General features: G+C 46.8%; 1 protein-coding gene across 3 annotated transcripts; it reads left to right on the top strand.

The window, feature by feature from the left end:
• The first annotated feature begins 5,034 nt into the window (after positions 1-5,034).
• On the top strand, positions 5,035-13,007 carry KXD1 (KxDL motif containing 1). 3 transcript variants are annotated; one of them, XM_043976384.1, is made up of 5 exons: positions 5,035-5,300; positions 6,302-6,432; positions 10,411-10,563; positions 10,771-10,817; positions 11,733-13,007. In XM_043976384.1, exons 2-5 carry the CDS (start codon positions 6,332-6,334, stop codon positions 11,996-11,998), a joined length of 567 nt encoding a protein of 188 aa, XP_043832319.1. In that variant the 5' UTR covers positions 5,035-5,300; positions 6,302-6,331; the 3' UTR covers positions 11,999-13,007. The 3 variants fall into 3 exon arrangements, with proteins under 3 accessions (XP_043832319.1, XP_043832404.1, XP_043832237.1); XM_043976469.1 differs by having other exon boundaries at positions 5,036-5,254; XM_043976302.1 differs by having other exon boundaries at positions 5,041-5,295.
• Positions 13,008-17,031: the final 4,024 nt, after the last annotated feature.

Consider the following 17,031-nt stretch of genomic DNA (forward strand, 5'->3'; position numbering starts at 1 on the left):
GGGGAATAGATATAATTCTAGTTTGATACCACCTCTCTCAGGCAAGTAGAGTAGCCAGCTTACTGCCACATTCTGCTTTCCTCCAGGAAAGAATCAAAATCTCCCTTGGAGAAAAGTAGGCATCCAGAGATAAATCTATTCATACCTCCCTGTGAGCCCCATCTAGACAATCCATGAGGAACACATAACTTATATTTAAGGCATTAAAATATGAGACATTTTGTGAAACTGATGAATTTGAATTTCACCTTCATCTCAGCTCTGCATCGTGCAAACAATTCCTTCCTTTTGAAGGATTCTGGGTGAGAAAAGAAGGAAAGATATAGGATGATATTGGGTTTGCTCATGTCCAGTGAAGGTTTTTAAGGATTGGAGAAGCTTGAGCCTGTTTGTAGGGAAGAAGAAAGGAATTGATAGATAAATGGAGATTGGGAATTAGAGAGAGAGTTAATAGTAAAGCTATCTTCTTTTTTGTTTTAATCATAAAAGTATTTTATTATTTTCTAGTTACATGTAGTTCCAAATTTTTCTCCCTCCCCCCCCTTACCTCTCCCCTCCGCAAGACAGAAAGTAATCTGATATAGGTAATATATGTTCAATCACATTAAACATATTTCTGCATTAGTCATGTTGTGAAAGAAGAATCAGAACAAAAGGGAAAAACCTCAAAGAAGAAAACACACACACACGTAGAAACAGTATGGTTCAATCTACATCCAGAATCCACAGTTCTTTTTCCTGGATGTGGAGAGCATTTTCCATGAGTCCGTTGGAATTGTCTTGGATCATTGTATTGCTGAGAAGAGTTAAGTCTATCATAGTTGATCAAGCAAAGTTATCTTCCAGAGAAGACAGCAAGGGATAGAAACTAGAGCACATGTTAGTAGAGTTGGCCTTGGGAAGGAGAGGGGCCTTCATCAAAGGCTGGAGTTAAGCAGGAAATAGTTAAGGAAGATGATGGCAGGGGAGTGCAAGATAAGAAGGGGGGAAAGGGGAGCTCAAGGTCAACGGTTTCCATTTTTTCACTTAAATATGAGGCCAGGTCCTTACTTAATTGAGAGGGGACAGAAGTGGGTAAAGAAAGAAGAAAAGTTATGAAACAATAGTTGTGGTAAATAGAATAGAAAAGTGATTAGTGAAAAGTATAAGGATTGTCTTGTTTCACCAAAGGCCCAGTTGAGATTAGATGACATAAATTTGTGGCAGACCCAGATGGCACGATCTTTGGACTTCCTCCAACTTCATTGGTATGTAAGTAGAAGGAAGAGAAACATTTGGCAGGACATAGGCAGATTGGGGAGGGGGAAAGTCCAAGATTGGGATTGGACAAAGTGTGAATGATGACAAGAGAAGGAAGAAAGAAATTTAAGCAGATGGCATAGCTTTGAACTTATTCACCAAGGAGTTGAGATTGGGAAGGGAAAAGAGTATAAGGAAAAGGAAAAGAGACAGCTGAGATGATGTCCTGGAAAAGTACTGTGGGTGGAGGGATTGGCGATCACAGTGAGAATGAATAGGGTTGGGGGCAGCTAGGTGATGTAGTGGATAAAGCACTGTCCCTGGATTCAGGAGGACTTGAGTTCAAATCCAGCCTCAGACACTTGACACGTACTAGCTGTATGACCTTGGGCAAGTCACTTAATCCTCATTGCCCTGCACCCCCCCCCCAAAAAAAAGGTAAGGAAAATGAATAGGAATGGAGGTACTAAGGCACAGGGAGAGATGGAGTGATTTTTAAAAGTATGATTAGATAAAGGAATCTCAGAGTCCTTGTGCATGGAGATGGAACACTTGTGGGTGATGGCAAGAGACTGGCTCAGAGTGTAGCTGAGCTGGAGTGAAGGAGTAAATCATGGGATTTGATTGAAATGAGGAAATGGAAAGTCAGGCGTAACAGAGACAGGTCCATACCCTAGTATCCATGCCGCCATGTCTCAGTATCTCCACGAATGGGATACTAAGGAGCTGCCTCTGGGAGAACTATGATGACCAGTAAGGGAAACACCTTAGAGGAACACACTGGTGCATATGTAGACATTCTGTAACTAGTTTGGGGCAGCCAAACATTTGGTGAATGGGAGGCTCTTTGGCCGCTTATGGAGTCATTCAATAAGGCTTGCCAGATTGAAACATGCTTTTTAAAAAACTTTATTATTATTATTGGGGGGGGGAGGTTTGATCCAAATTTTCTTTTGCAGCATGACTAACATGGAAATGTTTTACACGATTACAGGTTTAATCTATACCAAATTGCTTTACTTTCTCAAGTAGGGAAGGGAGGGAGAGAATCTTGAACTCAAAATTAAAAAAAAAAAAGAATTAAAAAAATGTTGTTTACATGTAATTGAGAAAAGTTAAATGAAAATTAAATGCAAACAAACAAACAAACAAAAGGCCTGCCAACTTTGGCCTCCTTTTCTGCCATGGTGAGCTTGGGAGAATTAAATAATCAGTGAAGGAAGTAGAGCCTGCAGTCTTGTGAGTTTGTAAGATCCAGGGGGCTACTTAGCATCTGGTTGTTCTAAACCAGGTCAGCATCTTAATGCCCTGAGGAACAGGAAAGACTTCTGCTCTATCAGTTAGTCAATAAACATTTATTAAGTGCCTAGTACTTGTCAGGCATCGTGCAAAGCACTGGGAATACAAAAAGAAACAAAGGATAGTTCCTGCCCTCAAAGAGCGAATAATCTAATTGAGGAGACAATATGCAAATAAATACATATGAAGCAAGCTCTATCCAGGCTAAATAGAAAATAATTAACAGAGGGCCGGCAGTGGAAGGAAGAAGAATTGGGGAAGGCTTTCTGTAGAAAGTGGGATTTTAGTTGGGACTTAAAGAAAGCCAGAGAGGTCAGTAGTTGGAGCAGAGGAAGGGGAGAAAGCATTCCAGGAATAGGGGGCAGCCAGAGAGAATGCCTGGAGCTCAGAAATCTTATCAGTGGAATAGCCAGGGGAACAGTCACACAAAAAAAAAAGTGTATTGGACATCTGGTTTGAGATGTCTGAAAGGGAGTTGGAGGTCAGCAGAGAGATTGGGGAAGGAGAGGTAGATAGGAAAATTATCAACATAGAGGTGGTAATTAAATCCATAGATGTTGATGAGATCACCAGGTGAAGTAGTATAGAGGGAGGAAAAGAGGGCCCAGGACAGAACCCTATGTATGGGACACCTATGGTTAGAGGCATAATCTGGGGAAGGACACAGCAAAAAAAAAAACAAAAACAAAAACAAACCTGAGGAGAAGCAGTCAGAGAGGTAGATGGAGAAGCAGGAGAGTGCAGTGTCCTGAAAATCTAAAGAGAAGACAGTATCATCGAGGAAAGAGTGATCCACAGTGTCAGAGGCTGCAGAGAGGCCAAGGGCATGAGGATTGAGAAAAGGCCATTGGGGCTGGCAACTAAGAGGCCATCAGTAACTTTGGAGAGAGGGTACTGAGGAGGTAGGAGTTTCAGAGTTGATTCCATCTTGCAGAATGATGAGTTTATAGCTGAGAAAGTGTTTAGAACACAGAACATGGAGCTAAGAAGGACCTTAGAACACAGAAGACACAATGTCTGAGCTGGTAGAGTAGCTAGGTAGCACAATCCATAGAGTACTGAGTTTAAATCTAGTCTCAGACATTTCCACGGTGTTTGACCCTGGGGCAAGTCATTTAACCTCAGTTTCCCCAACTGTAAAATAAAGATAATAATAGCACCTATCTCCCAGGTTTGTTATGAGGAGACAGTCATAAAATACAGCACAGTGCTGGGTACAGAGTAGGTGCTTAATGCTCATTCCTTCTTCCCACTTAGAACATGAAGACCGTCATCTATCTCAGGGATACTTCATCTGGGATCACTACCCTCTTTTTTCCCTTTTTATTATTTTTATAACTGTACTTAAATATAATTGGCTTCTTTGTAATCCTATATATTTCATAGGAGTCTCATCTGAATGCTACCTTTCCAGTCTTCTCATACCACCTTGCTCCATGAACTTCTGGTCTCCTGCATGTTCCATGAACATGACACTCCATGCTGTTTCCCATGCCTGGAATGGTCTCCCCCCTCAACCTCTGGCTTTTTCTGGCTTCCTTTAAGTTCCAACTAAAATCCCATCTTCTACAGGAAGCCTTTCCCAAACCCTCTTAGTCTTTTTTGGGGGGGGGGAGCAATGGGGGTTAAGTGACTTGCCCAGGGTCACACAGCTAGTAAGTGTCAAGTGTCTGAGGCTGAATTTGAACTCAGGTCCTCCTGACTCCAGGGGCTGGTGCTCTGTCCACTGTACCACCTAACTGCCCTCCCAAACCCTCTTAATTCTAATGCCTCCCCTCTGCTAATTATTTCCTATTTATCTTGCACATGCCTTGCTTTGTATATATTTATTTGCATGTTGTCTCCCCCAGTAGATTGTAAGCTCCTTGAAGGCAGGGACTTTTTGCCTTTTTGTATCCCCACCACTTAGCAAAGTGCCTGACACATAACAGGAGCTCAATAAATGTTTGTTGATTGATTGGCAAAGGGGACCATGACACACACACAAAATTAAGGACCGCTGAAACCTAGCCCATTGTTCTAATCTGACAGGTAGGGAAGTAGTACGATAATAATAAAAACAGCCAGCGCAGAGCTTTATAAACATTTTTTTTAATTTAACCCTCACAGCAATTTTCCTCCCCAACTGAGGCAAACAGATTAAGGTTACACAGCTATTACGTGTCTGAGGCTGCATTTGAACTCAAGTCTTGACTCCTGGCCCAGCACTCGCCCCACTGCGCCACCCAGGGACCACTAACTGATCTCTGGAGGAAGTGGCTAAAGTTTCCTTAGGGTGAAAGGATCCAATCACATCCACTTCTCCACCCTTTGGCCTCCCGGCCCCCTGGGAGGCGCCTTTCATTCCTTCTCTCCTGGGTCCGGTTCCTCCCCTGCCTCCGCCTCTCCCTCCTCCAGCCCTGGCTCCTCCCCCAGGACCCTTCCCAGGTGCCTCCCTAGCTCCGCCCCCACCAGCTCCTTCCTTGGCCCCCCGACCTGGTTTCGCCTCCCCATGCCTCCTGATTTAGCCTCCCCCTTCCCGGACTCGCCTCCCCTGGCTCCTCCCAGAGGCCAGGCCTCTCATTGTCCCCGCCCCTGGCTCCTCCTTTAGATCTCCCTTTCCTTGGCTCCGCCCCTCCGCCAGGCCCAACTCTCTGGTTGTGACGTCCGCCGGAGCCGCGCAGAGGCTGCTGCGCGTGAGCATCATCCCGGAAGTGCGAGGCTCCCAGATGTGCAGGTGCCGCTGCTGTCACCACCGCCGCCGCCGCCGCCTTTGCAGCTGAGTCCGGGGGTGGTGGGCGCGGAGTGGGAGACGGAGTGGGGGGAGACCAGGAGACAGTCCGGGAGGGATCACTGCTCCCTGCCTCCCTGGGCCCAGCGGGGAGTGGGGGTGGGGACGTCCAGCTGTGCACCTCTGCCCGGACACATCTGGCGACGGTTCCCAGCCCTAGCCCTTTCCCCCCATAACCTACACAGGGCGGGCTATGACCCCAGGCAATAGGAAGTGCTTAATCGAGTGAGAATCCCAGAGATCCTGGAAAGAGTCACATAGTTCTAGAATGTGGGCTTAGGCTGTCAGGGCCGGACTACCTCAGGACATAGAGCTCGGGATCTCTTCGGGGAAGGGACTTCAGAGTCTGCACATGTGGGAGGTCAGGCTGAAAGGCCCTTAGAACAGCCTGGCAGAAGAAGGGACTTCTGAACAAACAGTTATGGAATGTCAGGCCAGGAGAGACCTTAGAATATAGAATGTCCAAGCGTGGAGGGGTCTTAACACAAAGAATGGCAGAGGAAGGAGGGACATTAGAACAGGGAATGTCAGAGCTGGGAGGGTCCTTGGGATATGTAGCATGTCCTGAGCTAAGAGGGTCTTTAGAGGTGCTTTACTTCAAATGCAGACTTCCTTCCCATCCTCCTCCCTTTTTACAGACAAGAAAACTCATTCCTGAGGAAGTCTTTCTAGGAGACTAGTGGGGTTTCCAGGCACTCCGTTGGATCTCTCTGTCAGGACCTTGCCCAGAGAGAGTCCCCTCATGGCTCCCTGCCTACTGGCAGGGCTTGGAAATCCCAGTGGGGACCATCTGGTTCTATCAGGGCCACAGCCTGTTGAGAAGGCCCAGAATCTGAGGGCGGTGCAGTCTGCTAATAAAACAGAAGTCTAGTCTAGACTGTTCTAAGGTTGAGAACATTGTCAGGAGAAAGATGGAGGGTACTTGCTGGCCCCCTCCTGCCTGCCTGCCTGCCTGGCCAGTCTCAGTAACCTCTGCCTTTGGCTGGTCTATAGGCCACAGAGGAAGAGGAGGAGGAGGAGGAGATGGAATCCCCCAATTCTGCCTCAGAGGTGTTTTGCAACCGGATTCTCAGCATGGTGAATTCAGAAGATGTGAATGCTATCATTCAGGCCCAGAAGAACATGTGAGTCAAGTCATCCATCCCTATTCATCCTTCCATGCATCCATCCATCCACCAAGAAGCACATATTAAGCACCTAAAGACCTGAGTTCAAATCTAGCCTCAGATACTTACTATTTGACCCTGGACAAATCACTTAACCTCTGTTTGACTCAGTTTCCTTAACTGCAAAATGGGGATAATAGCTTCACCTACCTAGCAGGGTTGTTGTTAGGATCAAATGAGATACCATTTGTAAAAAGCCCTTAGCATAGTACTGACCGTGTAGTAGATGCTGTGTAAATACTTATTCCCTCCTTTTTTCCTTCTCCCCCTTCTCCTACCTGCTATATGCCAGTAAGTTTGCTAGACACTGGAGATACAAGGACCCCCCCCCCAAAAAAAAAGAAGAAAATAAATGGTTCCTGCCTTCAAGGAGCTTACATGCTAATGGTGAAGATAACAGACATATATATTGGTATAAATGAGGTCATGAAGAGTCAGTTAAACTGAACAGAGGGGCAGTGGATAAATCACCAGCCCTGGATTCAAGAGGACCTGAGTTCAAATCCAGCCTCAGATACTTGACACTTACTAGGCTGTGTGACCCTGGCCAAGTCACTTAACCTTCATTGCTTTGTAAAAAAAAAATCTAATATAGGTTATATATATATATATAATCATATTAAACATATTTCTGCATTAGTTATGTTATGAAAGAAGAATCAGAACGAAACAGAAAAACCTCAGAAAAGAAAAAATAAAACCAAAAAAAAGTAGAAACAGTATGGTTCATTCTGACAGCTAGGTGGCGCAGTGGATAGAGCACTGGCCCTGGATTCAGGAGGACCTGAGTTCAAATATGACCTCAGATACTTGACACTTGCTAGCTGTGTGACCCTGGGCAAGTCACTTAACCCTCATTGCCCTGCAAAAACAAAACAAAAACAAAAAAATAAAAAAAAAATCTGCATCCAGATTCCACAGTTCCTTTTTCTGGATGTGGAGAGCATTTTCCATCATTCATCCTTTGGAATTATCTTGGATTATTGTATTGCTGAGAGTGAAGTCTATCACAGTTGATCAAAACACAATGTTTTTGGGCAGCTAGGTGGCGTAGAGGATAGAGCAGCGGCCCTGGATACAGGAGGACCTGAGTTCAAATCCGGCCTCAGACACTTGACACTAGCTGTGTGACCCTGGGCAAGTCACTTAACCTCAATTGCCTAAAAAAAAAAACCACACACACAATGTTTTTGATACTGTGTACAATGTTCTCCTGGTTCTGATCATCTCAGCATCAGTTCGTGTAAGTCCTTCCAGGTTTCTCTGAAATCTGCCTGCTCATCGTTTCTTACAGCACAATAGTATTCCATTACATTCATATACCACAACTTGTTTAGCCATTCCCCAGTTGATGGGCATCCCCTCAATTTCCAATTCTTTGCCATCACAAAAGGAGTAGTTATAAATATTTTTGTACGTGTGGGTCCTTTTCCCTTTTTTATGATCTCTTTGGGATAAAGACCTAATAGTGGTATTACTGGGTCAAAGGTTTATAGCCCTTTGGGCATAGTTCCAAATTGCTCTCCAGAATGGTTGGATCAGTTCACAGCTCCACCAACAATGCATTAGTGTTCCAATTTTTCCACAGCTTCTCCAACAAAAAATGTTTATTACTTAAAAAAAAATAATGTATGTAGGCAACAAATGTTATTCTGAGGAGGGGTCCATAGACTTCACCAGATTGCCAGAGGGGTCTGTAATGCCAAAAAAAAAAAAAAAAGGTTAAGAACCCATGGACAAAAAACTGAGAGACCATGGTGTTGGGTAGTCCAGGAGAGTTGATGAGGGTGTAAACTGGCATGGTAGTGATGTAAGTGGAGAGAAGGGGCTTATTTGAGACACACTTGATGTAGTGGTAGAAATGACAAGATCTGGGAGCTGAGCAGATTATGAAAGGGGAGTATCAATGGAAGAGTCAGAGATGACCCTGAGGTTGGGTACGTAGGTGACTGGAAGAATGGTGGGTGTCCTTGTCAGTAATAGTAGGGTAGTTTGGAGGAAGGGTGGGGGGAAGGAAAGATGATCTGTTTTGGACAAAATGTGTTTGAGATGTTGACAGAATATCTAGTTGGGAATGATCAGTAGCCACTTGGAGCTTAGGAGTGGGACTAAGGCCAGATAGCTAGGTCTGGGAGTCATCTCCATAGAGATGTTCATTGGACACATCTTCCTTGGGAGCTGATGAGGTCAGGTATAGAGAGAAAAGAGAAGAGGGCCTGGGACTGTTTGTTGGTTGAGACAGGGAGATTGAGCAATGGCAGTTGGATTAATAGGAGGGGAAGTGAGAGTAGCATCACAAAGACCCAGAGGGGAGACAGTATACAGAAAGAGAGGAGGGTCAGCAGTGCAAGATGCGACAGGGAGGTCCAGAAGGATTAGGATGGAGAGAAGGACATTCTATTGGGTGACTTTTTTTTCCCACTGTTAGCTTTGTAGAGATCATTTTGAGTTGACTGGTGAGGTTTGAGGCTGGATTGAAGAGTGGGGAGGAGTGATTGAGGGGTTAGGGAGTGAAGGCAATGAGTATCTACAATTTTTTCAAGGAATTTGACAGAGAAAAGAGATTAGGAGCTAGTGAGTGGGGGCAGCTAGGTGGCGCAGTGGATAGAGCACCGGCCCTGGAGTCAGGAGTACCTGAGTTCAAACCCGGCCTCAGACACTTAACACACACTTACTAGCTGTGTGACCCTGAGCAAGTCACTTAACCCCAATTGCCTCACTAAAAAAAAAAAAAAAAAGGAGCTAGTGAGTGGGGATTTTTTTGGGGGGGAGGGAGGCAATGGGGGTTAAGTGACTTGCCCAGGGTGACACAGCTTATATGTGTTTCAGGCTGGATTTGTTTTTTTGTTTGTTTGTTTTTGTTTTTAGTGAGGCAATTGGGGTTAAGTGACTTGCCCAGGGTCACACAGCTAGTAAGTGTTGTGTCTGTGGCCGAATTTGAACTCAGATACTCCTGACTCCAGGGCCAGTGCTCTATCCACTGCGCCACCTAGCTGCCCTGGAAGACGTGTTTTGTAAGCCTCAAATCTGATAAAATTTGTCAGTTGTTAATTATTATTATTATTATTTTGACTGTGAGTAGATGGAGAAAGGGTCCAGGGGTAACATTAGACTTAAGCCAGGAGGGATGGCTAGGATTTCAGCTGGTAGATCTGGGGGTGGGGGGAGTATGAGACCAGACAGAGCTGGGTGGAGGGCATTACAAAAAGAGGAAGAAAGGAAGGTAGGCCCTTTTACAAATATTTTTCATTTGATTCTCACAACCCTGGGAAGTAAGTATTGTTATTATCCCCCATGTTACAGTTGAGGAAACTGAGGCAGACAGAGGCCAAGTGGCTTGCCCAGGGTCACATGGCTAAGAAGTTTTTGAGGCTGGGTTTGGAGTTTGGAGTCAGGCCGAGTGCCCTAACCTCTTTGCTTAACCAGCAGCCTCTGATGATTTGGCTCCAGCACAAAGTGTGCCCTATAGATTCTGGGGAACAGGCCCTCCTGTCTCATTTGACCTCTCTGATCTGCAGTTCCCTCATCTGTAAAATGGGGAATGATAATAAAATTTGCATTACCTGAAGTAACAGGCAGGCAGGTTATGTCCTGTGTGTGTAACAACAATACCTACGATCATAATTCATCATAATAACAGTAATGATATCCAGCATTACATAGTGCTTGGACATTTTTATTTCTCCCATTTGGTTCTCACAACGACCCTGGGGGTGGGTTGTGCAAGTCGTTCTCCATTTTACAGATGAGGGAACCGATCGGCTCAGAGGGATTAAAGGACTTTTTTTGGGTCGTGAAGCAAGCAAATGCCCCAGGCGGGATTGGAATGGGGTCTTGCTGATTTTGCCTTGCCTCCCATGTTGGGTATCCAGGCTGCTCAGATTGGTCCAGGGCCTGCTAATTTTGTTTCCTTTTTCCTGGTCTTCCCACCCTCAGGCTGGACCGATTTGAGAAAACCAACGAAATGCTCTTGAACTTTAACAACCTTTCCAACGTCCGCATGCAGCAGATGAGTGAGCGTTTCACACACCATACCAGGACGCTGATGGAGATGAAGAAGGACTTGGACAGTATCTTCCGCAGGCTTAGGTTGGTGTCTGGTTCTGCCTCCCCCTTCCTGCCCATCCAGTGGGGATGGGGGACTTTGGCCCTGGGAGCCTCAACTCCCAGGCAAGATCGTAGGAGCCTGTGAGAATATAGGCAGGGCAGGTGAGGGGCAGCCAAGTCTGTTCTCCTCACAGAGGATGCTAGAGTGACTTGGATGGAGAATTGAAATTGTCCCTTTTTTCTTTGTAGGACTCTGAAAACAAAGCTGTCGAAGCAATACCCAGATGCTTTTAGTCGTAAGTATCTCTAAGGCTTGACTAGCTCTGATCTTTTATGATCTGGGTTCTAGCCTCCCAACCCTGATATTTTGTGTTCTAAGTGCCCTCCCAGCTCTGCCATCCTGTGTTCTAAGGGCCCTCCCAGCTCTGCCATCCTATGTTCTTAGGGCGCACCAAACTCTGAAATCCTATGTTCTAAGGGCATTCCCAGCTCTGACATCCTGTGTTCTAAGGGCCCTCCCAGCTCTGCCATCCTATGTTCTTAGGGCATACCAAACTCTGAAATCCTATGTTCTAAGGGCACTCCCAGCTCTGCCATCCTATGTTCTTAGGGCGTACCAAACTCTGAAATCCTATGTTCTAAGGGCACTCCCAGCTCTGACATCCTGTGTTCTAAGGGCCCTCCTAATTCTGAGATCATGAGTTCTAAGGGCCCTCCCAGCTCTACCATTCTGAGTTCTAAATTTCCTCTCTGCTCTGAAATCCTGAGTTACAGACTGTGGACTCTAGCAGTTCTGCTGTTTTATATCCCTGCTCACTCTGTGACCTCAGGCAGGTCCTTTTGCCTCCATCGTCAGGCCCTCCAAGGTATACTTGCCCCTCCTCTTAGCCCAGTTTGCTTTGAGTCCTACACCTGAATAGATGATTTCTGAGGTCCCAGAGCAGGGCCCAGGTTGATGGGGAGCTGGGGCTTTGGACGCAGAAGCAGAAGCAGATGCAGACGGGCTGCCTCTTGGTTCCTTCTGAGGGATATGCCTCCTGGCTGCTGAGAGCTAGGAGGCTTCCTTGGGCAGAGCTTGTGTTTTCTTTCCTACCTTAGGAAAGGCTAGCTCAGCTTTGGCCGCATGCTGGGCCCACCCTTCTGTCGCCCCCAGCATGAATGTGGCCCTGGCCTTGCGTGAAGTAGCCGTCTCTGACCTCTCCCCTCAACAGATATCCAGGAGTCCCCCATCCTGGAGGAGGAGGATGACGACGTGGACCCCATCTTGGCCAGCTCAGCTACCACCATTGCTACCTCAGAGCAGAGCACGGGCTCCTGCGACACGAGCCCCGACATCATCTCCCCGGTCCTGAGCCCCGATTTTGAAGATTTATCCCAAGGTCGGCTGGACTCCCCGGCTGTGAATGGAGAGAGCCTGACAGGTGATGACGATGATGATGGTGGTGGTGGTGGTGGTGGTGACAGGGCCCTGGAGTAGGAGGGCCTCTCCTCCAGCCCAGCTCCTGAGGAAGCAGTGCACTGGAGGATGTTCAGGAGGGCCTTCTCACCTCCCAGCGTCCTGGAGCTTAGAACCACAAACCTGGGGGAGACAGCTCCAGAAAAGATCTGGCCTTTGGGCGCCGTGGAGCCATGGCCCTGGGATGAAGCCAGGACTGCCGGGTAGGCCAGCCTTGTTTGGGGATGGTCACACTGTGGGTTTTCCCAGCTTTTTTTGCTAATGCTTTTCTGCTGGTATCTTTCTCGCCAAATTCCTTTCCTCCCTGACCCCCAACCCAGTTCCCAGTGTTTCTGCACATCTGAAGCCAAGCCTGGGCTTTTTCAGACCTACATCTCCGGGTCCTAGCATCCTACAGGTTTGTTCCAAGCCCTGTGTGAGGAAGGAGGCTCATGGACTTGACTTGACTAGGCAATGTCCTGTGCCCTTCTCCAGCCCTGGCTCAGAGGCTGGTTCTCAGTAATTCTGTGTAGCAGTTCCTGTTAGGGATCCCAGGGCCAGGTGTGACTCTGAGAGGCCCAGTAATTGTGGCTTCAGCTCATGCTTACACTGAAGCTCCCAATAGACATACGGACACACCTGTACACATGCACACACCCATACATACACAGGCACATAGAAAAGGCCTCTCTGTGTGTATCCCTGCTCACACACTGACACAGACAACACTTACTCCAATTAAGCACCAAGTTGTTTCTTCTGTTGGTACCCTCAGGGCTTTTTTGAAACAAGTAATGTCTCTGAGATGGAAATTCAAAAGAAGTTGTTTACTCTCATGAACAGTGTTTGAGCAGAGGCCAACGACCATATATTTCCCTTTCGAGAGAGGAGAAGGTACCACCAAGCCGCTGCCACCTCCTCCACCCCCCTCCTTAGGGCCCTTGGCCCAGTGGGTAGGGACATCTTTGGAAATAAAAGTTTAATTGACTATTTTTGTACCCTGAATTTACACATACTATGGGGGAAATAAATAAAATTCTCTGTTGTTATGAGGGTCACTCAATCGTGTAAGCTGCCTCCTTCCTGGGAGGGTAGAGCATATGGGTTTTGGGGAATGGGGAAAGGGGCAATTCTGGGGCTGGGGGCAGAACAATGGGGCTCCTAATAAATGGCTGGGGACAGCAGCAGCAGCAGGAGCAGCAGCAGCTGGAAGGCAGACCAGAGGTTGAGTTTTCAAAGCCTGGAGAGCTGGTAAGTGGAAGGAGTCTTCTGTTTGGTCAGTTTGGGTTTGGTATGTGAATCCAGCAAAGGCATCGAGTGCCAGACTGGTTTAGGAGGGTAGTAATTCAGGCAATCTGATGTTTTGTCCCTGAGAGGCCTTTTTTACCAGATTGTTGTGGGAGATTAGGCTGGACAGGTAAACTGAGACCAGGTGATTAATCGACATAAAGTAGCTGCACTGGGCTCTCCAATTAGAGGGAGAAGGAATATGTGGAGCCGGAGATATTTCTCTGGTTCAGGGATCAATTGGGTGAGGAGACTTCCTCTACTGGTCACCTTTTCTGATTGTAGAGCCTCTGAGGGTGGCCTGGGAGCTTGGGACTTGCCCCGGGTCACACAGCCAACCTTGAACCCGGAGCTTTTCAGCTCTCTGGGCAGCAGATGCTGTTCTCCATCCACTGACATGAATCAATCCCTGACCTCAGAGGAAGGATGGGAGGGAATACAGCCCTGTGGGGCTGGGAGGCCTCTTGAAGCAGGCCCAGCTTGGGGTGAACCTTGAAGGGGGAGAGCTGAGAGTCCAGGAAGAATGGATAATAAGGGAAGGCATTTCAGGGTTTCCATGCTAGAACGGGCAGTTTGGATTGCCCCCATCCACTGGTAATTATATCCTGACTAGGGCAGCTGGGCTTTGGGAGGATGGTGTGGGGGAGGGAGGGAAGAATGATGCAAGAAAGAAGGACTGGAGGAGGAAAGACTGGAAAGGTAGGGAGATCATAATCTAGCATTTGAGAGCTGGAAGGGGTCTCAGGCCAAGGGAAGTCCCAGTGATTCAATGGCAGAGGGGTTCTGAGGATCAGCAATTCATGCCTGTGATGGGAAGTGATACTGACATTCACTGCAGGGATGGGGTCCCTGTGACTGCTTCTGCCTTCCTCCTCCCCTTAACCCTTAGGCAGAGAGAGCTGAGATGTGGACAGGCCGCGCTTCACCTCCCATGCAGCCACCTTCTAGGAAGCCCAGTTGTGCCTCTCCAACAAGGGCATCTTCCCATTTGCCTCACTGATGCCCTCTTCCCCTAGGAATATGAACTGGGACCTTCCGTGTGACAGCAGGTTTAGCAGGCTGGGGCTGAGCTCTCCTGATTAGTGGGTGGGTGAGTGAAAATTTCTAACTGGCCTCACTGTGTTTCACAACCCTTTCAGCCATCTACCTGGAAACCAGGGCTTACCCAGTACAGGCATCTTGCCACATGCCCTGTTGATTCCCACGTACCCATTCCCATATTAGGTAGGCCATCCATCCAGCCCCATGACACATTTACTCTCCTCCACAAGCCACACAGACCAGTCAAAGTAGCTGCCTTACTGGCCTCACCTAGGGACGGTAACCTGAAATCCCACCTTCTGCAGGATGTCCTGGCCCTCCTCATTTTTCTCTCAAGATTATTTTCCTTTACTAGCTGTGTGACCCTGGGCAAGTCACTTAACCCTCATTGCCCTGCAAAAAACAAACAAGAAGATTATTTTCCGTCAGAACAATTTATACTGTTATGGGTCTGGGTACCTCATTTGAATGGCCCTGGTTACCCCAGAAAACCTGGGGTAAATCAAAAGAACCTTCTCCTTGAGAAACTAAACCAAAGGACAGACACACCTAAAGAGATAAATGGCACTGGGTTGGGACTGAGCTAGGTCCAGGACCACCACCCTTCATTCCAGTCTTCCCCACCCCTCAGGGAGTTAAGATTAGGGGTGGCTGCTGCCTTTGTGGCATGAGGAGGGCAGAGATGGCTTGAGAGATCCAGAGCTGCCCCTTACCCAACTTCCCCCAGCCACCACCAGTGTGGGATGGATGGTACTCCTTTCCACAGTCAGATGAACACCCCCATCAGTCCTCTAGAAAAGGATTTCCCTGTCTCCTGCTTGAGGGGAAAGGTATCTCAGAGAGCTACGTCTCTGTGCCATGCCTTCTCCCCATGAGAAGTCCAAGGATTTGTCTCTTGGTTTCCTTTCCCTAGCCCCTAAATAAACTATTATTTTATTCTAATTGGACTTGTGTGCAAGAGGATGTAATTCTTTAAAGAGGAATTCCCAAGAACCCCTACCCCAAACCCCCATCTATTTCCCCATAACAATACCATAACAACATTGTAAAGGCAAGTGATTTTGAAAGGCTTAGGAACTCTGATTAACTCGATGACGACTCCAGAGGATGCATGAGGAAACAAGCTACTTTTCTTCTGACAGAGAAGTGAAGAAGGACTCGGTTCGGATAGAGACTTTTTTGGGGGAAATGTCCAATGTGGAAATTTTAGTATTTGATTTTTTCCAGTTACATGTAAAGATAGTTTTCAATATTTTGTTTTTATAAGATTTTGAGTTCCAAATTTATCTCCCTCCCTCCCTTTCCTTCCCTCTTCCCCAAGACAGAAAACAATCTGATCTAGGTTATATTGGGAATTTGTTTTGCTTGACTACAGTACATATTTATTGGTTTGGGCTTTTTTGTTTGTTTGGTTTTTTTGCAGGACAAGGGACCATGAGGGTTAAGTGACTTGGCCAGGGTCATACAGCCTAGTGTCAAGTGTCTGAGTTCGGATTTGAACTCAGGTCCTCCTGAATCCAGGGTCAGTGCTTTATCCACTGCACCACCAGCTGCCCTACAGTACATATTTATAACTGTCATGGGGAAATAGGGTAGGGGGTTTGGGGTCCTTAGGAATTCCTCTTTAAAGAATTACACCAGGGGCAGCTAGGTGGTGCAGTGGATAGAGCACTGGCCCTGGATTCAGGAGGACCTGAGTTCAAATCGAGCCTCAGACACTTGACACTTAACACTTACTAGCTGTGTGACCTTGGCAAGTCACTTAACCCCAACTGCCTCACCAAAAAAAAAAAAAGAATTACACCCTCTTGCACACAAAAGCAGTTAGAATAAGATAATAATTTATTTCGGGGCTGAGGAAGGGAAAGGGAAGGGAAGGGAAGGGAAACCATGAAAGAAATTCTTGGACTCCTCATGGGGAGAAAGGCATGGCACAGAGAGATTGGTTCTGAGATACCAATCTCCTCGAGCAGGAGACTGGCAGGTATTTTTATAGAGGACTGATGGGGGTGACCATCTGACTGTGGAAAGTTCCTTTAGTGAGGGAGGACCATCCCCCACTGGTGGTGGCTGGGGGAATTGAATGAGGAGTGGCTGCAGATCTCTGAAGCCATCTCCTCAGGACACAAAGGAAGCAGCCACACCTAATCTTATCTCCCCAGGGTTGAGGGAGACTAGGATGGAGGGTGGGGGTCCCAGAGCTAGCTCAGTCTGATCTGGTTCCATTTATCTCTCTAAGCATGTTTGTCCTCTGGTTTAGTTTCTAAAGGAGAAGGTTCTTTGATGTGCCCCAGAGAACTTCTGGGGTGCTATGGGCACAACATAACCAAAGCTTTGTTTTTCTTGCTTTCTCAACAAGGAGGAGTTGGGGAGGGGTAGAGGTGGGTGGGAGAAGAGAACCCCAAAACAAAATATTTTAAAATGTTTTTAAATTGGAAAAATTATTTTTCCTTCATACTATATATCTTGTATATAGAGTATAGCGCCTGGTACATAGTAAGAACTTGTTCATTTGAATTGTTTGTATATAATTATTTGTATGTTTTATCTAGTGAGCTCTGAGGGCAGGGACCCATTTTTTTTTTAATTGTAATTTTTTGTCTTTGTATCACAGGATTTAGCACAGTGCTGCTTAAGAGAGTAAGAACTCAATGTTGGGGCAGCTAGGTGGCGCAGTGGATAGAGCACTGGCCCTGGATTCAGGAGGACCTGAGTTCAAATCCAGCCTCAGACACTTAACACTTACT

This window comes from Dromiciops gliroides, chromosome 1 (genome assembly GCF_019393635.1).
Source record: "Dromiciops gliroides isolate mDroGli1 chromosome 1, mDroGli1.pri, whole genome shotgun sequence".
Classification (NCBI taxonomy): domain Eukaryota; kingdom Metazoa; phylum Chordata; class Mammalia; order Microbiotheria; family Microbiotheriidae; genus Dromiciops; species Dromiciops gliroides.

What these genes read in the sequence shown, in the direction of transcription:
- KXD1 (XM_043976384.1), top strand. Translation starts at nt 6,332, where the DNA reads ATGGAATCCCCCAATTCTGCCTCAGAGGTGTTTTGCAACCGGATTCTC. An exon ending in ATTCAGGCCCAGAAGAACAT is followed by an intron (nt 6,433 to 10,410) that starts GTGAGTCAAGTC and finishes TCCCACCCTCAG; the next exon opens with GCTGGACCGATTTGAGAAAA. An exon ending in ATACCCAGATGCTTTTAGTC is followed by an intron (nt 10,818 to 11,732) that starts GTAAGTATCTCT and finishes TCCCCTCAACAG; the next exon opens with ATATCCAGGAGTCCCCCATC.